General features: G+C 32.5%; 1 protein-coding gene across 1 annotated transcript in view; it reads right to left on the bottom strand.

The window, feature by feature from the left end:
- The window catches only part of LOC126886950 (tensin), a 1,001,992-nt gene that overhangs the window by 20,857 nt on the left and 956,057 nt on the right, over positions 1 to 25,078 (bottom strand). Inside the window, exons 17-20 of the mRNA XM_050654136.1 lie at positions 16,375 to 16,869; positions 8,914 to 9,119; positions 4,379 to 4,441; positions 1,240 to 1,547 (exon numbers count right to left, since the gene is read on the bottom strand). Of these exons, the coding sequence (XP_050510093.1) occupies positions 1,240 to 1,547; positions 4,379 to 4,441; positions 8,914 to 9,119; positions 16,375 to 16,869 (1,072 nt within the window). The remainder of the gene's footprint in view (positions 1 to 1,239; positions 1,548 to 4,378; positions 4,442 to 8,913; positions 9,120 to 16,374; positions 16,870 to 25,078) is intronic.

Below are 25,078 nucleotides of genomic sequence, written 5' to 3'. Positions count from 1 at the left end.
AAGAACTTCAACAGCTAAAAGCTACACAATGTCAACAGCAAAATATTCGGAAAATACAACTAAAAAAAACTATTTTACAACTATTAAACTATTATATAAAAACTGTTATATAAACCACTATTTTATAACAACAATAACTATTTTATAAAAAAAACTATTAAACGTAAAAAACTCAAAAAACTCAATGCAGTACAAATATAAATAATTTCAATGTTTGCCTCCCAGGTTTCATATTAGTGTCATAAACGTCAAAGTCTTGAAACGGCCTATCGCGCATTTGCCAGGCTGTCACACTGACATATAATGTGCTCTGCTGTCTCTTCTTCCAAGTGTCAGAATCTTCACAGGTCATCATCTGACAATCCAATCAGCTTTAAGTGCTTATTCAGCTTACAGTGCCCTGTTGCTTTGGCTGCCCAGACACTGCTTTGACTGCACTGACAGCCCAGTGGCTTTGACTATTTTCCTGTCTTTGCTTATTAGGTCTACCGTAAACTGTTTTGCCTATCTTTGTCCTGGTGAATTTCTCCACCATCCCAAAGATGTGTGAGCTACCCACTTTCTTGTAGTCGTTCTTGTAACTGCCCTTGCAACGCCGCAGAGGGGTTCCGGTCCAACAAATGGCATTGATGAGCCTTGTTTGGCCATTTCATCTGCTTTTTCATTGCCCTTATGACCCTCATGCCCCGGTACCCAGGCTACCGTAACCTTGCTACGGTCTCCTAGTTTATTTAGGGCACACACACAATCCCATACTAGCTTAGAATTGACCTCTATATAATTGAGTGCCTTAAGCGCTGACTGACTATCTGTGAAGATGACAACTGAACGGAACGTTCTTTGGCAAAACCAAATACATTCGGAACCATGCCCTTGAAATCTGCTAATAATATCGAAGGAAAACTTCTCATTTTCACAGTACCATGGTCCTTAAACATTTGGTATTATATCCTTAGAGGTAAAGACATAAAGTAACCTTTTTCTCAACAATTAGTGGAGATTAAAATAAATTTCCAGCATTTGTTTTGATTTTATGTTGTCTAGTTTCATGTTATCTCTGGTTATACAATTTGCTATACTTCTTATATTTCGTTTATCTATTTATTTTTGTTTTAATAATATTGCCATGAGCAATCGAACAAGTCTTTTCGAACAAAACTTTTTCCTTTCTCTCAAACCTCTGATATTTAATTGAGTTGATTTATCAAGTCTGTAGACAAATGTTAGGTAAATACTTACCCTGTTCTCTGGTAATAGAAGGCTTATACCAAAACTTGGAAGTATCTCTAACAAATTTTACATTAGCTGCTGAAACCTCATGTGGCGATTCGTTGTTCGAGTTGATGGAGCTTCTTCTGGATGTTCCGTAGTAAACGGTGGGGGAAGAAGACCCATTGTAGCTTGGACTTTTTGGACTATGCTGATAGTTATCGGTGGTATCTCTGAAACCTGATGTTGGCGTTGCCGAAATGCTGCGGTTAGTTATTGTGTGAGTGTATTCTGATGAACCGTTGGTCAAGTCGGAGGGAGAAGTCGGTCGGTCCTTTCTGTTAACAGGATTTTCAAAATTAAAAATTAATTTAATATTTGATATTTTACAAGAGTAAAAGTGTTTAACTTATAAGAGCATCCTAAAAAAATCTTCGTATAAAAAATATAATTAACAAAGACTTTTATACATAAACCTTCGAAGAAGAGGCTTAAGAATCATCGTAGATGATCTAAGAATCATCGTAGGTCTCTTAACCATTGGCGAATCTACGAGGGGGGGGATAGGGAACACCCCAGCAAGGTTTAAAATTAGAAAAAATTGTTGAAACATAAAAATGCATTAGCTGACATGAAACTTAAACCATAGACAGACAAATGGATCCAAATTACCCGTTAGTTAGGAAATTTAAGGGAATTTAACGCATATAAGTTATTGTTTATGTATTTTATATAATTCGGGCTAATTTTTTTTGTCATTTGGTTGGTTTTTCATTGGAAGTTCGGAAGTTCCCCCTCCCCAAGGAAAATGTCTAGATCCGCCACTGCTTTTAATAGGACACTGTCGCCACAAGGAGCAAATAAATAAAATCAGCCCAACAGAAAGTGCGTGCTCCGAAACAGGAATCTTTAATTACATTATTACTTTGTTACGTTTTGCTTAATCTTGACTAAGTTGATAATGGTCTTTATGTGCAGAAGAGCAATAAAAATCAGACTGTCTACTGGAAAATGCTACTACAGTCAAGGAGATGATTACTTCAGTAATAATGAAATGGGCAACATGAGATTCTTGATAAACGAATATCTGTTGGTGGGAGGCAAAAATTTTAAAACTCATGGTTGATAGATCTAAGCAGTTGACTTGGAAAGACGTCAATAAAAATTACCAGTGCCGTTGTGATACCATTTGGATTGCAAAACTCCACAGGACTATGAAGTCATAAGAAGGAATGTCTTGGAAAAGGACGAAAGAGAAAGAAACATCTTTATTACGGTGATTTTTAAAGAGCTATAATATAAGTTAAACATTTTTTTACTTGTCCAAAATATAACTAATATAACAAAATATATATAATTCCAAAATATAACCTAAATAAAATTGTGCAATTGAAACAATTTTGAAATATAAAGAAAAAAGAATTGTCATATTATACATAAAATATAAATTAATAAGATTGTAAAAAGCAATGAGCTACGACTCTGGTGGAGTTATAAGGTTATATGAAATTAGTCAACAAAGACAGCAATAAATGTGGAGTTTGGGAGAAAAATAACCAATGCCCAATCTTGTTCTGTAGAAATTATTCAATCAGACAAAGAAAGACATAAGTTTGATATTACTAATTTTTTATATAGATCTTTCATTAACTTTTATAAGTGTATAGTGTGAAAATATATTTTTTAAACTGTTAAGTATAATTTCTTATTTATTTTTTTACACACAACCTAGTGGTATAATAAGATTTTTAATTTTTTTATAATTTTAAACACATAAAAAAAATCGCAAAAATTAAATTAAAAAAAGTATAATTTATGATTTTTAATTTCGTGAAAGCGTAGATGCTTCACCGAAAAAATGAGCCCTAGTGGAGGAAAAAAAAAATTCACCCAGATTTTTTTAAAAAGGGGTGTTTCTTTAGAAAAAACACAAATATCGAAACTTTTGGATTATTTATTCTAAAAAAAATGTGATAAGTAAGAACATAATTACAGTCTATTTTCACCAAAATTCATTTTTTTTTCATTTTCATCAAAATTTAATAATTTTTACATGTCAATAATAAAAAACGGTAACAAAGAAAAAAGACAATTTACTGCATTTTTTATTCAATTCGCTTACGAATTGAACAAGAAATAAATAAATAACACTTATTTTTCTCTAAACGCATGAAAAGGACATTGACCCCTTTTCCCCAACTCCAGAAAAATAAATCGTTGAAACAGAAAAGTTATTTTCTATTTCAATACACAAGTTTTGGTGCTACTATAGTACGCGGTCTACTTGATTTACTGTGTAAAATAAGCCAATTTTGTGGGCTATTCCCAACTAAAATAGTAAATTGATATGAGAAAGTACTAATTTGTAAAAATAAATTAAGATTTTTTCTGATTAATGCGTTTTATTCACTTTGTAGATTTTTGCTGGCACTATATACCTACCTGTGTGACTAAAAATACTATAATCGGCATACTCTTTTCTCAGAAGGGTTTGCGCACCATAATGAAATCTTTACAAAGTGAATAAAATGCATAAATCAAAAGAATTATTATTTTAATTTTACAAAATAATACTTTGTCATATATGCATTCCAATTAAAATAATAAATTGATACATATATAAATTTAAATTGGCTTATTCCCAACTAAAATAGTAAATAGAGATATAACAAAGGATTATTTGTAAAATTAAAATAATATTTTTTCTTATTTATGCGTTTATAAATGCGACGGTGACGGTAGACCGCATACTATAGTAGCACCCAAGTTTTTCTCTTTATTAGAAACGATTTGCTCATTGCATTGACACAATCCATTTGTCCATCGTTTTAAAAATTGAGTAATTAGTTGCTTGTGCATGCATTGCTTTATGTACTCCAAGACACGGTGCATTATTTAAGCTGTTTTTGCATTCCTTCTGTCTAAAAACGTTTGTACTTTTTATGTGCGATAAACTTTTAAATAAAAAAACTCTTAAGGTGTACCTATTTTAACATGAACATGTCATTATATGATTTCGGAACAACAAAAGGTCAAGTTATTACATAGAAACAGTGTAGTTACTTTAACAATGCAGTGAAAGTGTAACACATTGGTTTGTTAAGTCGTACATTATACAAAAAATATCATGCTGTATGTGCCACAAGTTTATGGAGATGTATTACTTTACCTTTCAGGAGAAAGTGACCACTTCATATTGTTTTTGTATGTTGACGAAGGGAAACTCAAACGTCTATAAAGATAATAATCTTAATGTTTGATTAACAATTTTTAGAATTGTGATTGAAGTAGAAGAGTTTTACTGACTTGTTAAGTTTCAAAACATATTTGACTTCTTAAATTGCATAATCGTACTTAAGGTATGTATCTCACTAGGTTTTAGAAGTCTCTTTTAGAAGAAAACGCGTTTCTTTGTGCTAATACAATCAATATTAAAGACGTAATTAAGCTACTTAGCTTTATCCAGAGTGGAAAGGATCGTGCAATTACATAAGTAAAATGTTGGCAGAGAGACAGTCACGTCAGTCAATAATATTGTATTTACTTTTAGCAATAATAATTACATATTAAAAGAAAAATAATCATAACAGAACTTTAAGACCACCAAGATTGTTTCTGTTTCTGGAAACGTCCGAGGATAAGACCAAGAGCACGGTCACCAACCAGATGGTCCCACCACCAATTTCAGAATTCAGCTGGCTGTTCATTCTGCGAAAACCTTAGAGCAGTAGAAAATAGAGACCAATGGAGGACATTTGTTAGATCAGGTTAGGTTAGCTTGTCAAGTCCGTGAGTAGAACTAAAAAAATCGAATCAAGAAATATTAAAATGATTATAATCACAGCAAGAAAAATCATATATCTAAGAGAAATTGAAAAACTAGAAATCTAAATATTGGGTATTGGGGAAATATCATGAAATAACCTAAAATCAGGAAAAGTGGTAGTCGCAAGGTTAAAACAGCTCTCGGTATACAATGATACACCATGAAATTTCTCCAGATGTCATCTTACCATAATATAGTGAGACACTCATTAGCTAAATCTAAGATTCCGATTGACGAAAATGTTAAAAAAGAAAAACGCCCCGACTAAATACCCAAATAATAAAAAAGCCAGAAGGGCGAGTATTTATTTTCTAACGTTTCAATAACAAGATAAAACCAGAGAAATTAACAACCAGGCAAAACGAACAGAAGATTAAATCGACCATATAAATAGGATACACTCAAAGATGCTTTAAATATCACACATGACCAACATCTGAAAAACTCATTACATGTGAACATTAAAAAACTAAGACCAAAGAGAATACCGCAAAGTAAATACTATGGGTGGAAAAGATTAATGAATCACTTGGTTTCAGGCCCAGAGAGATTCTTGGGAACAGAGAAGCTCTGTTCAGTTTATCGTTTTACACCTATAAAAATTCAGAAAACAGGAAAGAACATTATACAGAACTAAATATTTGGGGGTGAACTGACAGAAGAATACTTAGAGAAAAAGGAAGTAGAGAAAGATAAAAAATGCACGAGCAACGGGAAGATAATTTAATCATGCTAATTCAAAAAAAGAGAAGAAACCCAATGTGAAAACTACAGAGAAATATGCCTACGCCAAGTTAGCTATAAACTATAATGTATACATCGGTAATAGAGAAAAGACTACGGAAATAGGTTGCATCAAAGCTGGAAGAAGAGCAGACATCTAGGCCAAAAAGACAGACAAGAGAATTATTTACAATACGATAACCGTGCAATAATAGCATACACAAGCAAAAACTGGATAATTAAAAAAAAACGTGTATCAAAAATTAGCGCAATTGAAATGAAACATTTGAGAAAAATATGCGGGAAAACGAAGTGAGACAGGATATAAAATGAAGATATCAGACAAATGATAAAGCAGAAACAAATGACAAAGCAAATGTTCTGGTTCGGACATATTACTAGAATTGAACCAGAAAGAATTACAAGGCAAATATTAGAATTGGAAAGTAGAAGTATAAGGAAACGGGAAAGACCTATATGTACTAAATTTAAAATCAAGATGCAGTAGAAATAAACAAACCAAGATACGGTAAATGCTACTAGGAGCACTCCCGAATCATAATTTACAATGTATAAACTTTGGAAATCATGATTTGGGATTTACAATGTATATACAGGGTGTAACGAAAATACAGGTCATAAATTAAATCACATATTCTAGGACCAAAAATAGTTAGGATGAACATAACTTACCTTAGTACAAATATGCACATAAAAAAAGTTACAGTCCTTTGAAGTTATAAAATGAAAATCGATTTTTTCGAATATATCGAAAACTATTAGATATTTTTTATTGAAAATGGACATGTGGCATTCTTATGACAGGAACATCTTAAAAAAGAATTATAGTGAAATTTGTGCACCCTATAAAAATTTTATAGGGGTTTTGTTCCCTTAAACCCCCCAAACTTTTGTGTACGTTCCAATTAAATTATTGTTGTGGTACCATTAGTTAAACTCAATATTTTTAAAACTTCTTTGCCTCTTAGTATTTTTTCGATAAGGCAGTTTTTATCGAGTTGCGGATTCTTTTTTAATATGTTTACATAAAAGTTTTATGGGGGTTTTGTTCCTTTAAACCCCCCAAATGTTTGTGTATGTTCCAATTAAACTATTACTGCGGTACCATTAGTTAAACACAGTGTTTTTAAAACTTTTTTGCATCTTTGTATTTTTTCGATAAGGCACCTTTTATCGAGACGTGCTTTCTTTTTTAATATGGTTCAAAATATACCTAAAATGTAAATCATAAATAAATTTTCATATTATTACCAAGTCTCCATAATCGTACTTAGCCATATACAAATATGTGGTGGATTTGACAAATATTCAAAATATCTCGATAAAAGCTGACTTTTCGAAAAAGTACTAAAAGACAAAAAGTTTTTAACATATTGTGTTTAACTAATGGTACTACAATAATAATTAAATTGGAACGTACATAAAAGTTTGGGGGGGGGGGGTTTAAAGGAATAAAACCCCCATAAATTTTTTATGGGGTGTCCAAATTTCACTATAATTTTTTCCTTAAGATACTACTATCCTAAGAATGCCATATGTCTATTTTCAATAAAAGACCTCTAATAGTTTTCGATCGGTGCCGCCCAAAATCCCGACAGCCAAAATCCCGACAGCCAAAATCCCGACGGCCAAAACACCGACACGCCAGAATCCCGACAGGCCAAAATCCCGACATGCAACAATCCTCGCATAAGTAAAAATTCCGACAACTACATTTTGAATATTTATTGTTTCCTTTTCAAAATATAAAAAACAGATAGCCATAAACAAAAAACAAGAAATAAATGTAATTATATATTAAAAACAAACTTATCAAACCTGTCGGAATTCTGGCCTGTCGGGATTGTGGCCTGTCGGGATTCTGGCGTGTCGGGATTTTGGCCGTCGGGATTGTGGCTGTCGGGATTTTGGCTGTCGGGATTTTGGGGTAGACCCGTTTTCGATATATCGGAGAAAATCTATTTTCATTTTTTAACTTCAAAAGGCTGTAACTTTTTTATGTACACATTTGTACTGAGGTAAATTAGGTTCAATCGAATTATTTTTGGTCCCAGAATGTGTTTAAATTTATGACCTGTATTTTTGTTACACCCTGTACATTGTAAATTATGATTTGGGAGTGCTCCTAGTAGCATTTACCGTATCTTGGTTTGTTTATTTCTACTGCATCTTGATTTTAAATTTAGTATAGAAGAAAATCGATAGATCAGATTGAAGAAATAGGATGGAATAAAGGGAAAACTATTGAAGAACTAAAGAAGATGGCAAAAAATAGAAATGCATGGAAAAAATGGGTAAAGCAGGAACCGGAATCCGAATCCGACATCCGAGAGTTTAACAGAAAATGAGAAGAAGAAGAACAATAAATATAAACCAATATTTGTAAATACAAAATCTAAATTATTGTTTAATAGAATTTAAGTTTAAAATTTTGGAAAGTCACTGGTGCCATAGTTATCCTGCACTATAAACCAATTATTAGAATTTCCCCTTTTCGATTTGAATGCAGCATCTATCCTTTCAGAAATTTTTACAGTTGTCGTGGTACTGTGACACTAATTTTTTGTAATGTAAATCTTTTATTAATGACACATATTTAAACCATTTCTATATTGATTAAAATATTTTTTTATTTCAAATACATAATAAAGGACACGACACACATCGTATGTAAGACCTAATGTCACTGAAATACAATAAAATTTACACTAATAGACTCGAAATTATCACCATTTCATATCATTGCGCCAACTCTGAATTTTGATTAATAACGCCCTAAATTGTAATAAAGTTTATGGAAATTACATTTTTGAAATTTATAAAACTATAATATTCATAAATAATATTAGTCTAGTCGCTATTGAAAGCAGGTGAACCCAGTATAAGCTAAGCCTATTAGAGGAACTATACTGCCTTAATACCTGCAGATATAATTTGATTTTAAATTTATTTATATCATTTTACGACGTTATTAATCAAAATTCAGACTTGGGACAATGATATGAAATTATTCTAATTTCGAGACGAATCTATTCATGTAAATTTGATTGCATCTCAGTGACATTATATTTTCCATAAGATGTGTGCGGTATCCTTTATGTTCTATCTATCAGTATATCTGTAAATAAACCTACCTCTGGGTTGTAGGACTTTTTGGAGGTAATCGTTCGGAAGGTATGTCGAATTGTACAGTTGGAGTAGAAGCATTTATGTACGGAGTCCTGGCGTGCACAGGAAACGCTGGGGTTTGAGGTCTCGGAGAAGAATTGTGAGAAGGACTCGAGTCCAGCTCGGTGCCTGTCTGTGATCGCCAAGACTGAATTGATTCTTCACGTTGGTACTGAAATAAAAACAGATAAGAAAATTTTGAAAATTTAATAAATCTATAACTCATACAACTCATACAAGTTAAACATTTTTTTTATAAAAAATAATACTACATATAAATTAAAGACAAATACTAGGTATATTTCACTGTATATAAGTGTAGACAATAATTATTGCAATGTAGAGTAAGTAATGTATGGCAGTGGCAGAACGGCACATGCAATTTAAGGAACCTTATGAGAACAGTATGTATAAAAACAGAGATAATAGAACATATTAGTAAATCATATAAAGCAAAAATTGAATAAGCAAAAGAAAATACCGAGAGAAAAGTGTCAAAAAATTATTAATGTGAATTCTACATGCAATTGAATGGAATTCGGTGTATATCGGAGATGATTTAGTTTCTTTCCATCGATCTCAATACCCTTTCAGTTACACTATAATCGTTTAAATGCGTATTCCATGACCGTTGTAAATAGTTTTGGCTACAAATCATACCCAAAATGTAGGGAGACCAAAAGGGGGATTGAACGTAACATTTATGAAAATGAAACAATCTGTTTGCAATATTGCAACTTTGTATGTCGATATAAAAATGCGCATGCTTAGATGTTACATATTTAGTATCTTCCCATACGGTATAGAGACAGCCACCCTGGCTAAACCGATGATGAGAAAAGTGGAAGTTTTCGAGTTGTGGTTTTACAGAAGATTCCTGACAATCTCTTACGTAGACAGAGTCACAAATGAACAAGTCTTACGAAGACTTTCAAAAGAACAGAACTGAATAGAAGACTGAAAGGAACAAAATCCCAGCTTTTGCAAAATATTATGCAGGGATATTAGGAATGGCGAAGCGTTGAAGGCGACGACGAATGTCATGGCTACGCAATCTCAGGGAGTGGTCAACCTTCAAAAGAGGACAGCTCCTTAACAAGAAGAAGATGATGATCAAAGAAAAAATTTTCACTCATAAATTTTCGAAGTGGAAATCAAAAACAAATATCATTCATTTAAGTATGTTCAGGAAAACGGAAAGTTTGCAACAATGTATTTACTACCATAAGATCAACCGTATTATACAGGGTGTCCCGAAAAGATTGGTTATAAATTATACCACACATTCTGGGGTCACAGATAGTTCGATTGAACATAACTTACCTTAGTACAAATGTGCTCATAAAAAAAGTTATAGCCCTTTGAAGTTACCAAATGAAAATCGATTTTTTTCAATATATCGAAAACTATTGGAGATTTTTTATTGAAAATGGACATGTATGATTCTTATGACAGCAACATCTTAAAACAAAATTATAGTGAAATTTGTCAACCCCATAAAAGTTTTATGGGGGTTTTGTTCCCTGAAACACCCCCAAACTTTTGTGTACGTTCCAATTAATTCATTATTGTGGTACCATTAGTTAAACACAACGATTTTAAAACTTTTTTGATTCTTAGTATTTTTTCGATAAGCCAATTTTTATCGAGATGCGACTTCTTTTTTAATATGTTTACATAAAAATTTTATGGGGTTTTTGTTCCTTTAAACCCCCCAAATGTTCGTGTACGTTCCAATTAAACTATTATTGTGGTACCATTAGTTAAACACAGTGTTTTTAAAACTTTTTTGCCTCTTAGTCTTTTTTTGATAAGTCACCTTTTATCGAGATGCGGCTTCTTTTTCAAAATATACCTAAAAATGTAAATTATAAATAAATTTTCTGATTATTATCATATTTTCATATTATCATAATTTCTGATTATTATCATAATTTCTGATTATTATCATTTTCTGATTATTATCAGGTCTCTATAATCGTACTTAACCATATACAAATATGTGGTGGATTCGACAAATATTCAAAATATCTCGATAAACACTGGCTTATCGAAAAAGTACTTACAGGCAAAAAATATTTAAAAACATTGTGTTTAACTAATGGTGCCACAAAAATAATTTAATTGGAACGTACACAAAAGTTTGGGGGGTTTAAGGGAACAAATCCCCCATAAAATTTTTATGGGGTGCACAAATTTCACTTTAATTTTTTTTTAAGACGTTGCTGCCATAATAATGCCACATGTCCATTTTTAAAAAAAAATCTCTACGAGTTTTCGATATATGAAAAAAAATCGATTTTAATTTTGTAACTTCAAAGGGCTGTAACTTTTTTTGTGTGCACTATTGTTTATAGGTAAGTCAGGTTCAATCAACCTATTTTTGACCCTAGAATCTGTGGTATAATTTATGACCAATCTTTTCGGGACACCCTGTATAGATCAACGTATCAACGTAATTGTGGTGTTTCATACATAAAACTCACTTTACATGAAGTTTATAAATTTTGGGATATTACGCAGAACCAACAATTTATGAGATATACAAGCTATCTTCATATTTATACAAAACCAAAGTGTTAATTTAAAACCATACATTAGACTTAGACAATCTCATTACGAAACACAAAAATATATGCAAGCAATTATCACCATCTGCAAATTGTAATGAATGACTCGAGTGAATACCTAGATAGATCGCAACATTGATTGTTGACATATCATGCATGGTCATGCTATAAAGCTTTTTGGCACGCAATACAATAAAAAAACGCACAAATAAACATGACAAAAAAATGTAAAGCTCTTCGAGCACGATCCTTCCTATTATGACGGTAAAATGTATATGACGCCATATTGATACAATGATCATGTGAATTAAAATGTGAACTTTTTTTTCTCTGATTCTGGCCTTGGTTTAAAACTAGAACCTTTAGCCACGTAATTGTATAACTTATCACTAACTCAGGTGTAATGTGTAGTGTGTGTGTTGAGTAAGTGTCTTGTTACTTTGCAAAGTCGACTTTATTGTTTTTGCAAAGAGACGCTAATTGTATCCGAACGTCTGCGGTCCCTCCGGTGAGTACCGATCCCACAAGGACAGAAACTATTTTCATTTATTAATTTATAATAAATGAAAAAATTACTGACCCTGGTGGGATTCGAACTCACTACCATTAGGAACTTTCGATCCAAAGGTTAGGCGCTCTTACCACTGAGCCACAGAGGGGGTTAAAATGTGAACTTAATGAATGCATGATTTATAAATATTTTTTATATATTTTAAGATCATTTTTCTAAATTTTTCTATAACATGAAATTATTTATATATTTTCTGTCTCAAAAGTATTTAGGCTCCCCACCGTAGAATTTCAGATATATATTTGAATAGTAGGTATATTCCTTATATTATACTCCTATTTTTATCTCTTTATGATGTTTGAAGCTTCTGTCATCTTGATCTATCTCTTTGTGGATCCTTTGTGTATCTTGGCCTGCTTACAGAGAAGTCTCCCGATGATTCCTAGAAACTTCACTCCATCTTCTGACACTTAGAATCTTCAAGCCTTCATGTACATCATCAATCAATCTTCTAAGAGATCGCGTCATCTTCTACTTTTTCTGCCCCCTGGGTTTGAAAATGTCAATCTGTTCATGTACTCATTTTCTGACATTGTAGCAATACGACTAGCATGTCTTAATAGACTGTAGCAATACGACTAGCATGACTTTAATAAATTTCACATTATCTGGATCTGTCTATAGCTGTTATAATTTAAAATTATAAAGGTATAACTGGTATAAGTTAATCTTTGACGTCATACCTAGTGTGACCAACTAGCCCGAAAAATCCGGGACATGACCCAAATTACGAAGTCGTGTCCCGGCGTCCCGGACAAGGCTTCCGGGCCATCCGAATTTTCAACGTTTTGGTAAAATTCTATTTTGAATACGCTATTCTTCTAAGAATTCACATGAAACTGAATTGGTGGGACGAAAAAATTCATGGTGGGTCACCGTCATTGTTATAAAGCAAATTTCATTGCAAGACAAATGTATATTTTAAGAAACAAGCAATGTAAACAATGAATATATTTTCTTCGTTGGGGTCAATTTAAAATATTAATGGATTGATTTTCAAAAGTGTTTTTCTCATTTTTAAGTAAATTCAATTGTTCGACAAATATGATAGTAAGAAGTAATCAGCATAATGATGTTTTGAAGCTGTTTTCTTGTGGCATGTTTGACAATTATATTTTTGATGGGATTAAGCCACAATTGGTTGTAATGATAATTACATTTCTATATTCACCTAAATTTATATTTACATAGAAATCCAACATCAGCTGATTTTCTAATTTTTCTTTTTTTGAGAACGATTTCCGTATTGGAAGTTGAAACATCAAAAACTAACAAAAATGTAATAATTATAATTACAACCAATTGTGGCTTAATCCCATAAAAACATCATTGTCAACATAAAAATGTTAAATAATCAATAAAACGATGATATTAAGTTTCTCCATACATATTAAAAAATGGCCCGATTTTCATTGAAAAGTCCCGGATTTCAGGTATTTTTTTAAGCCTTGTCCCGGATTGGACTGAATTGGAGTTGGTCACACTAAGTCATACCTCATTTTCATTTACGGCCCCAAAAACCTTTCGGAGTAATTTTCCCTCAAAAATACCAGTAGTATCTCGTCGTTTTGGGATAAAAGTATATGTTTCAGCCCCATATATCAAAACCAGTCTTAATCTTGTAAATGTTAAGCTTCACTGAGCGTTTTGGGTTTTTATTTCTTAGAGGTTTCTGAAGACGATGGAGAGTTGTGTTTACTATTGCTATTCGTCTTTTTACGTCGTCACTTGTCGTGTTTGTAGTGGACTTCACTCGGCGAACGTGCTCCGAAGAAGACGATAACTCGGCTCAAACGGTGATGATCACCGTTTTCTGGGATCTATATCCACTATGATAGGGAAGCCCAAGCGGGGATTTTTGCAGTTACACGAGCGCGTCAGATTATCATATGGGGAGAAACCTGGTGCCCTGCAGATGTACCTCTACTAAACAGGGTGTTTGGTAAAGAATGGGTCATAGCTTAACCTCAGGTTCTTGAGGTTAAAATAGGCCAATTTAAGCTAACTTACCTTAGCACAAAGTTTATAATAACCGAGATACAGGGTGTCAAAGTTAAACTTTTTTTTATTTATTATTGAATATTTCCTGACAGGTATGAGATAACAACATGAAATTTGGTATGTGGGGTTTTTTTGGGTCGGTCGGGAAAACTAAATTCCCTACCAAAAATTATGTATTGCCCAGAGGGCGACACATACGCCTTTCAGCACTCATTTATTACGTTCAATTTTTTTATCCCTCACTCTGTATAATTTTGACATTAAAATTTTTATTCTCCTATTAGTTTTACTTAAAAAAGGTATACTTCTTTCATCTCCCTAAACTCAACCGATTTCGAGATAAACGCATTTTAAACTGCGATACACCATCATTTTTAGCATAATATCATTGTAGTTACACCCGAAAAATAACTTAAAACCATAATAATTGTGCCAGTTCTCAAATTTATGTCATTGCATCGCAAATTCCACTTGAAGAAATTTGCGATACATTTTTGGATAATTTTATGGTTTTAAGTTATGTTTCTGGTGTAACTACAATGATATGCTAAAAATTATGTTGCACCGCAGATTTAAAATGCGTTTATCTCGTAAACGGTTGAGTTTAGGGAGATAAAAGAAGTATACCTTTTTTAAGCAAAACTAATAGGGGAATAAAAATTGTAATGTCAAAATTATAAGGAGTGACGGATAAAAAAAATTGAACGTATTAAATGAGGGCTGAAAGGCGTATGTGGCGCCCTCTGGGCAACACATAACTTTTGGTAGGGAATTTAGTTTTCTCGTCCCGAAAAACCCCCACATACCAAATTTCGTGTTGATAACTCATGCCTGTCAGGAAATATTCAATAATAAATAAAAAAAAAGTTTAACTTTGACACCCTGTATCTCGGTTATTATAAACTTTGTACTAAGGTAAGTTAGCTTAAATCGGCATATTTTAACCTCAGGAACCTGAGGTTAAGCTATGGCCCATTATATACCAAACACCCTGTATATTGGCTATTAACACGGGAGTTGGTTATGGGGGGCCCGAAAAAAAATCTATCCTTAAAAATACTAGAAATTGTCAGATTAAGATAAGGTAAGTTAAGTACATGCAAAAGAGTGTATATATTTCAAAAATCTGGCCATTTTAGCGGGGCGTAAAGAAATGGGCGAGTTAAAAAGTTTCACAAAAAAAGCGAATAATTCGCGAAATGAACGTTAGATCTAAAAACTAACAACGGAGAGGGGTGGGGGGTAAATTTTAAATTTTAAATGCAAATCCCGCGATATTTCGCAAAATAAACAGATCGAAAAACTACAAAATACACTTAATCAATATTTTTGAAAAATATATCGAATGGTACCAAACACGACCCCCACGGAGGTGGGGTGGGGGGTTACTTTAAAATCTTAAATAGGAGCCCCAAAGCCCCTTTACGTAAAAATAAGCAATTTTTATTCGAAACATTTTTTCGAATTATGGATAGATGTCGCTATAATCGGAAAAAACTATTTTTGAAAATGAAAAATTAAATAAAAAAATGGCAAGCGCCCAATAAAATGGAAAACTGCTTAACTTTTTTTGGTTTTAAGACCTACTCTTCACAACTCAATAGGTCCCCAAAGCGCACGAGTGACTGCACATTTAGCATACTTTGCTCCCCTACGACTACCTGTACAAGGGCAAAACGATCTCAAGGCTCTAATAGGCCGATTCGATCCTGATTTACGGAAGAAACCGCCTCATTTGGCGAAGAAAAACAGCTCTTCTACTACGACAACGCACCGACTCAAACCTCCACGGCCAAATTAGTTGACTTGGGCTACGAAATTCAGCCCTATCCACAGTATTCTCCAGGTTTGGCCCTGTGTGATTTCTTTGTGTTTCCAAATATGAAAAGTCACTCGCCGGGTAGAAATTTGAATTGAATGAGAAGGTCTAACTTAGAATTTATAATTTTAGTTAAAGTTTGCACATGACATTCGGCAACTTTACAGATTTGTAGTATTTCCATCTATATTATTTCAACAAGAATTTTATTAGGTAAATCGCTTGAAAATAACAGATAACGATAAGGTACTAAAATATAAGTGTAAAGCATTTTTCGGTAAAAAAAAACAATATATTTTAATTAATTATAAAACCTGTTCGATTGTCATGATGTGGGTGACTAAACTCAATTGTGATGTATTTTCTAAAAACATGATCTTAATCTATTTGTGAACATGATTTTTTAATGAAAGTTGATACAATAAAATTAATAACAAAGCAAAAAATTTTAACCCATTGTTAGTACCTGCCATGCTGGTGCAACATTGTTAGGACTCTCGTTAGATTTATCAGACCCACTCGATAGGTTAGCGATCAGGTCATTCAGCGCCTCTAGCCTAGCACCATCCACAGGAGGTCTGCCGTCTGACCTATCTTCAGAGCGTTCCCCTCGATCAACAAGCTGTTGAGGTTGATCTCTGTCAATAGGTGATCTATGATCAACTCGATCAACAAGCTGCCGTTGACCAACAGGTTGCTCTCTGTCGATAGAAGATCTATGATCACCAGACGGCTTTCCATCCGTGGGTGGTCTGGGTAGCCTTTCCTCTGCAGTCGGTGAACTGTCCGTCTCACTTTCAATACCCACCGTTTGTTGTTGTTTACTGTAGTTTTTGTATTGCTGTTTTTCCGCTAACGATAAAAGTCCACTATCTACTTGGTCAGTGCTTCTGGAAGGAGGACGGACTACGTGCCCTAAAGGGTTTGCAGCTAAAATTTGTGCTGGGGTCTGGTTACCATTCTAAAAATGTTAGTTTAAGTGAAATTTGTAAATTGGTGCATGGGGTTGAAAGATGTAATATATTTACGAAACAACACTGTCAGTTTTTGTTCAACGATTCATATTAAGATTATACGGTTTAATATTTTAAAGAGTGCTTTCTAAATTTTGTCGGATAATATTCTAAAACTATGCTTCCCAAACCTCTACAGTGACAATAAACTTGGTTTCTTACACAACTTTACTTAGTCTATTTTTTTCATATGTTTAGATTATGCAGACTTTGATTTATTTTATTTTATTTATGTAAGTTGTCGATTTTATATTGTTTTAAGTTTCTTCATATCTTTGACATGACTATTAAATCAACTGTCGGCATTTTCGCTAAAAAAATTTTTATGTTGGTACACTCTTCATATTCATATGAACGTATGTGAAGTTTAATTTCAATCAGTCAATTTTCATTCTTTGTTTATAAAGCTTTTAGTATCGATGTGTCACAGTATTTTTTACAATGAAAATAATCAAGTATCGTGCAGTGATTGAATTGTTATTTTTGGAAGGCTTAATTAAAAGCAAAGGAAATTTATTAACGAATATTGAATGTGTATAAGGACTCTTCGCCTTCAATTATTACAGTAGAAAGACGAGTTGCTGAATTTAATCGTGGTCGTTCTAGCCTTGAAGACGATCCACGCCAAGGACGCCTAAAAACAGCAATAACACCAGAAATCGTAAAAAAATACAGGATCTGGTATGGGAAACTCGTCGAGTAACTGAAAGTCATTTAGTAGAATCCCTAGGCATCTCATTGGACAGTTTAAGTAATATTTTGGTGAAAGTATTGACTTTCAAATAGCAGTGGTCACAATGGGTGCCATATTTGCTAACAACACATTCGCATGCGACTTTCTCAGCAACATTTAGAGCGTTTTCGAAACGATAAAGTAGATTTTGTGCGTCAATTCATCACAATGGATTAGACTTGGTCTATCACCATGATCCATGATCTCCAAGGCAGATGAAAACCTTCTGTTTATATTTGAACGAAGGATCCTGAGAGGAATATTCGGTGGCATCTGTGAAAATGGTGTTTGGAGGAGGAGGTACAACTACGAGGTATACCACAGATATAAACAAAAATTTGGTGGTAAAGACGTAGTATCTCTTATAAGAATAGGAAGACTAAGATGGGCAGGACATCTAGCAAGATCACAGCAGAACAACCCTCCTAGAAGAATCCTTATGTCACAACCTGTGGGAAGTAGAAATAGGAGTAGGCCAAAACTCAGATGGAAGGATGGTGTAGATGAGGATGGGAGAAAAATAGGCGCAGCAAACTGGCAACGGTTGGCAATGGATAGGACTGACTGGCGTAATAGACTTAGGAAGGTCGATGCTCTTTCATAGGGCTGTTGTAGTACCATTGATGATGATGACGATCACCATGATCCTGAGTCAACACAAGGGGTTAAAGAGTGGTAGAACCTAGCTTTTCTTTAAAACGAGCTCGTGTCCAGAAATCGGCCAATAAGATATTAGCATTAGTTTTTGGGATGTGAGAGGAATTTTTTGTGGATTTCTTGCAAACTAACAAAACAATAAATTCTGGACGTTATTGTAACCTTTTAGACTAGATGAAGGAAAAAATCTTGAAAATGGCCCGGTTTGCAGAAGAAAAAAAATGCTGTTTAATTATGACAATGCACCGTGGCATATGAGCATTTTACCAATGGCTAAAATCCACGAATTAAAGTTCGAATTGTTGGAGCATCCATAGTAGTAATCAGATTTGGTTCCTAGCAACTTCCATTTGTTTCAATACCTAAAAAAATGTATGCGTGGAAATCGCTTTTCATCAAATGATGAGTACATAACAGCCGTGGAAGCGTATTTTGCAGCCCTTCCTGATTCTTCCTTCAGGGATGGAATTTTTAAATTTAAATCTCATTGGAACAAGTTTACTGATATTCAGGGAGACTATACTGAATAATAAATTGTATTGTCCAAGTAAAACATATTGTGGAATAGCTTTAAGCCGGTGAAATATGATATTCTTCAAATAAAGATATCAGGTCAAACGTTTAAGAAGCGGCCCTTTGAACGCATCTGTGTTTTTACGCCAAGACCTCCCATCGATTCACAAGTTTCGTGCAAAACGATAGTAGTTTTAGTTCGGTAGCAGTGTAGTGATTCGAGTGTTTTGTTTGCTGTAATTATTATGAATATTGGTTTAGTATTTCGTTTGGAGAGTGTAAAGTGTTGATTATTGTAATTTAATTAATGTGAATAGTGATGTCGCGCCCGTAGGATAATGTCAATATCGCGTACGATAACGCTGATATTGTAGAAATTGCCAGTGCTAGTGTGAATGTAATTACTAAAAAAAAGTGCCCGTAAAGAAGATTCGAATGCATTTAAATGCTGAAACACAGCAAGTATGTTTGAATGTATACAATAATATACGTACGAAATTCGGCTTCGATGAAACATTATTGGCACAAGCCACCTCTGGTTTAACAGAAATTCCACTTTCTACTCTATATAAAATAGTTAAAAATGAACCCTATCATCGCAAGAAACGATGTGACTACAAATTTTCAAGACCTTTAAATCCTTCACTTGTAAAACTATTGAAAACCACAATATACGACTGCTACAAAAGCAATGAAATACCTACAATAGAAATAAGAAAGAAATTGGAAACAACCGGTCGAAATATGAACTGCTGTGAGAAAACTCTTCAAAACTGGATAAAAAAATGGGCTTTAAATTCAAAAAAAAAAAAATAAACGTCAAGCAATAATTATGGAAAGCCAAAGAATAGTCAATAGACGTAATATGTACCTAGAAGAAATTACTAAATATAGGCAAGAAAATAGGAGAATTTATTATTTAGATGAAACTTGGTATGATACCCTCGATACAGTAAAGAAAGGATGGACAGATGGTTCAAGCATGTGCATACCAGAAATGCCTGCAAATAAAGGCTCGCGGCTAATTATTGTACATTGCGGAGGAAGTGAGGGATGGGTTCCGAATGCTTTAAAATTATGTGGGAAGAAAATGGAAGATTGTAACGTTGACTACCACAAGAATATGGAAGCTGACATTTTTGAAGATTGATTTGAAAACTCGCTGATCCTAAACTTGGAGAAAAACAGCGTAATAGTGCTTGACAACGCTTCCTATCATTCCCGACAGCTCACCAAAATACCAAATACATCTTCAAAGAAAGCTGACCTGCAAAATGTTTTGATGAAAAATGCTTTGTATTTCGAAGATTTTTACACAAAAAAACAACTTACTGAAGTTCTACACACGAAGCAATTTAGAAAATTATACGCTCTAGAGAGTATTGCCGAAAAGCATGGACACACTATATTGAGACTTCCCCCCTATTTTTGTGTTTTCAATCCTATCGAGTTAATTTGGGGACAATTCAAACCAATATTACCAAAGTAGACTGGCAGAAAAGAATCGCCAAAGTGATCAAAGTGGAAGAATATTATAAGCAGATTGGTCACTTCCACATTAATGGTGGAAATAAATTTATTATTGAATTGGGCGATGATAGTGACGAAGAAAATACGGAAGAAGGAGAAAATGAGTTAAGTGTATCAGTATTTTAATTGTTGTGTTGTGCAATTCATTTTCCAAGCATAAAGTAAGTGTAGTAAGAGTAAGTGTAGTAGTAAGTGTAGTAATGAAAAGACTCGGCTAAAAAAATATTTTTAGATTTTCTATTTTTAATAAATAAAAAAAGAACGGGGACATGCTTGCATTTTGTGCTGAATTTTTAAAGTTTTGAACTGTATACCTAAAGTAATTTTAGATCTAACTGTGTTTTTATAAAGTTCTTTTAGTATCAATAATTCTAACAATAACAAGATTAATTATAAAAGCTATTCTACATCAGTTATTAATGCAAGCATGCGGTAAGAGGGAGGGTCCCTGTGAGGTTAAATGTAATTAAAAAATTGATAAAATTAATTTTAACACATACGATGTTATGTCCTGATTTAACGGTATTTACCTAAGTATAAATAAATATTTTTAACTACATATTTAATTACCAGAAAAAACCAGCTGCCGGCCTAATTAGCTTAAAGAAGAACTACCAAAAGCTACAAATCTTACCTATTACACTATATAGATTGCTTGAACAATATCTCAAGTCATACAATTGCGTTTTTCTTATTAAACCGCAAAATTTATCGAACAACCTATTATATAGCTGAAAAATACTCGTTTTGCTGTTCTGATCTGATTTGTTCATTTATGATTATTTTTAAAGATAACAAGTGGATTTAAAAGACCTAATATAGACGTAATATTATTTTGATTTTTGCTGATTTGACTATGGATTCATATTTGCTCTCTATTTCACAGAATCATAAAAAATTCTTCTGTAACAAAAAAAAAACAAGGAACTGAAAGTGATCCAACTGATTAAATTTTGAAAAAATTTTCCAAAAAATAATATCTCAAAAAATCATTTGACTCTTAAATTTATGGTTGTCGTTCTGAATCCAACTATCCAGATGTTTTCAAACATTTTACATTCATTTTTGACGTTTCGATTTCCAGCCTGGAAATCATCTTCAAAAAATTAGATGTTATTAACAGAAATTATTTCTACCTATATAGTCCGTTCGCTAAACTCAGACTCAACTGGCTGGTGATTTAAGCTAGTAATTTTGCCAATTTGATAAAATTGCCAAAAAAATAATTACTAAATAGTTAATAATTACTAAATATTTAGTAATTTTGCAAATTTTGTCAAAATTGGCAAAAAACAAAAAAGTTACGTACTAAAATCATTAGCCATTTGCGTCTGAGTTTAGCGAACCGACTATACTTAGATGTTTACTTGGCCATTTGTAGCCTCGAATTTGACAGATGGCTTACTTGGCCTCGATTTTGCAGGCAAATTAGTTATGTTTTTGAGTTGAATTTCTGTTGTTTGAAAAAATTTAAATATAATTTTAATCAAATGGTTAGTGGAACTCTTTCCAAAAATTTTAGTCACCCCTGAACCATGAAACAAAAACTTACAGTGTCATTTGTTAAATGAAAATGTATTATAATAATGTGCTAGAGATATTACACGTGAATATAATACAAAAAAGTAATAATAAATATACAACTTAATTCTTATTCTGTGGTAAATGTTAAAAAGTATAATATGGACCATAAAACCTGGATTAAATAATATTATGTTAAGTGTACGAATGGTTAAAATTATTTAAAAACTTTTTGAAATATCAGTAAATCGCAACCTTAGCAACCTCTTATAATTTTTATATTATATTTTCGTAATACTAAAAGCTAGATACTATGGTGTATTCCACGAATATACGATTGTTTTGGATTATCGCGACGGCGAATATTTTAGTGTGCAACATAAGAAGTACAAAAGTATTTTGCTCTAATAATTACTCCAATAAACTATAACTATAATTTGCAATTTACTTTCGTCCTTCATATTTTGCACAGTAAAATATTCATTGTCGCGATAATCCAAGAGAGTCGTATATTCGAGGAATTGGGTATATTATTTTTATTTAAATAAAATATGAAAAACTATTTAAATGTTGAAAAGATATTTGATATCGTAAATACTGAAACAATGAAATCACAAACGAAACTCTAACTAAAAGTTGCCTTAAGAGGTTAAAACGCTATCAGGACGATCAACAATTCTAAGAACTGTTATAATAAAATGTGCTAAATGTATAAAATGAGAAAGCGAAAAAGCTTTCGGTTTTAGCTTTCAACACAATTTAAAGAGCTTTACGAACCAAACTTAAACACTTCGAAACATTTCGAAAAGTAGGATTAAGAAACAACTAGCTGTAGACTCGTATACAGGGTGATTGATTAGTAGCGTAAAGCTCAATAGCTCCGCTATAGTAATAGATAGCAATAAAAGTTAATAACAAAAATTTTAGCCACTTTTGAGCTTCACATTACAAAATTAGTTAGAATGTTACAGGGTGTTCGATAACACCTTACTTATGTTTTTTTTAAATGGAACACCCTATATTTTATTTTATATTCGAAATTCTGTTCTCCATCACAAAAATATAAAGGCTTGTAATGTTATACAGGGTATTTACAAAGTTATAACCAATTTTGTATGAAAATCGTAACAAGTTCAACTCCCTGTATAAATAAAAATAAGCACAACAGCATTGGTTTATTAATGCCATATTTTTTTATTTATTGTCAAAATTTTTAAGAATTATTGATATTGCTAATTTTCTTTATATCAAATACAGGGTGAGTCAAAACGCAAGTACATTATTTTCTCAGTAATGTTAAATGGAACACCCTATATTTTATATCATTATTGAAAAGTAACATTAATGTACTTTAATTTTTATATAACATTCCCTATGCCCAAATTTATTAGTTTTCGAGATATTTTCATTTTTCAGAGCAAATTATTTTAGGTGTTTAAATTTATCTAAATTTTAAGTAAGCCATGACTGAATTGACAATTAATTGAAGATTACCGATTATCAATCCGGTAATCAATGTAACACTGTAGCAAATAAAGAAATAAAAATAATTTATTAGTAATGCATTTTACAAACAAAAACACAATTACTACATGCAACATTTTTGAAACAATTAAAAGCTATCTTTTTATGTAAATGCAACAAATAAACAAAGAAAATTAGTAATAAATTTTACAAAAAAACACACAAACACAAAATACCTACAATATTTTGTGAAGGCAATTAAACACTACTTTTGTATGTAAATGTAACAATGTAACAAATAAAGAACAAAACATAATTTATCCGTAATACATTTTGCAAAAAAACATGTTTGAAAAAATTAGAAGCTACTTTTAATAAAATATTTTTAATACTTAATTACATAAGGTGTTCAAAATTATCTCCTAACACATTTATGTACGCCTAAAAACGATCATTGAATGAGCTACTTACTCTACGGAGCATTTGTAAATTAACACATCGAAATACACTTTGTATTCTATTTTTCATCTCATCCCTTGTTGGAGGTATTTTATAAACTTCATTATTAACGTAACCCCAAAAAAATCAGTCCAGTTTATTAAATTCTGGTGATTTGGGTGGCCACGCTACTGGTCCGTTGAAAAATGAAAACATCTCGAAAACTAATAAATTTAGACATAGGGAATGTTATCTAAAAATTAAAGTACGGTAATGGTACTTTTCAATAGTGATATAAAATACAGGGTGTTCGATTTAAAATTACTGAGAAAATAATGTACTTGCGTTTTGACTCACCCTGTATTTGATATAAAGAAAATTAGCAATATCGACCATTCTTGAAACTTTTGACAATAAATAAAAAATATGGCATTAATAAACCATTGTTGTTTTGCTTATTTTTATTTATACAGGGAGTTGATCTTGTTACGATTTTCATATAAAATTGGTTATACCTTTGTAAATACCCTGTATAACATAACAAACCTTTATATTTTTGTGATGGAGAAGTTAACAGAATTTCGAATTTAAAATAAAATATAGGGTGTTCCATTTAAAAAAACATAAGTCTGGTCTGCCACTGTGTTATCGAACACCCTGTAACATTCTAACTAATTTTGTAATGTGAAGCTCAAAGGTGGCTAAAATTTTTGTTATTAACTTTTATTGCTATCTATTACTATAGCGGAGCTATTGAGCTTTACCCTACTAATCAATCACCCTGTATAGATAATACAGTATAAAGAACGAATAATAGAAAGGACAACTGGGGTCACCTCGAATTATACTTCATTGGCAACATAAAAAGCATTTGGAAATAAAGTTTTTGGTGAACCATCGTCATTAGACATCATTGAGAGCCACGCCTACTTATTTGATGTTAGCAGATTCAAACAGAGTATCTACTCAGCACTTTAAAAACATTATGCTTATGTCGTTGTGCTTAGTATACCAGGATATGATCCCACTTGCCACCCATTAGCTCCTTAAATATATAGTTTCTTTTGAATTCTAGTAACAATTACACAATTATACCATCTAGACTAATCTAGAGAACAAAATGTCCCACATTAATGCCTAAAACTGTCCATGGTAATGAATCAGAAGTTTTTGATCAGACTGAATTTTTTGCTTTGGTGGCCTGAATTGATGAAATCATGATTGGAGACACCAAAGTAAAGAAAATCGACATTCATAGAGATAGCGATGCTATACTATGATAACGATACTATGATAGCTGA

The sequence above is a fragment of the Diabrotica virgifera genome, chromosome 6, assembly GCF_917563875.1.
Source record: "Diabrotica virgifera virgifera chromosome 6, PGI_DIABVI_V3a".
Taxonomy (NCBI): domain Eukaryota; kingdom Metazoa; phylum Arthropoda; class Insecta; order Coleoptera; family Chrysomelidae; genus Diabrotica; species Diabrotica virgifera.
The sequence above is the reverse complement of the archived record's forward strand: the minus strand, read 5'-3'. Positions and strand labels throughout refer to the sequence as shown.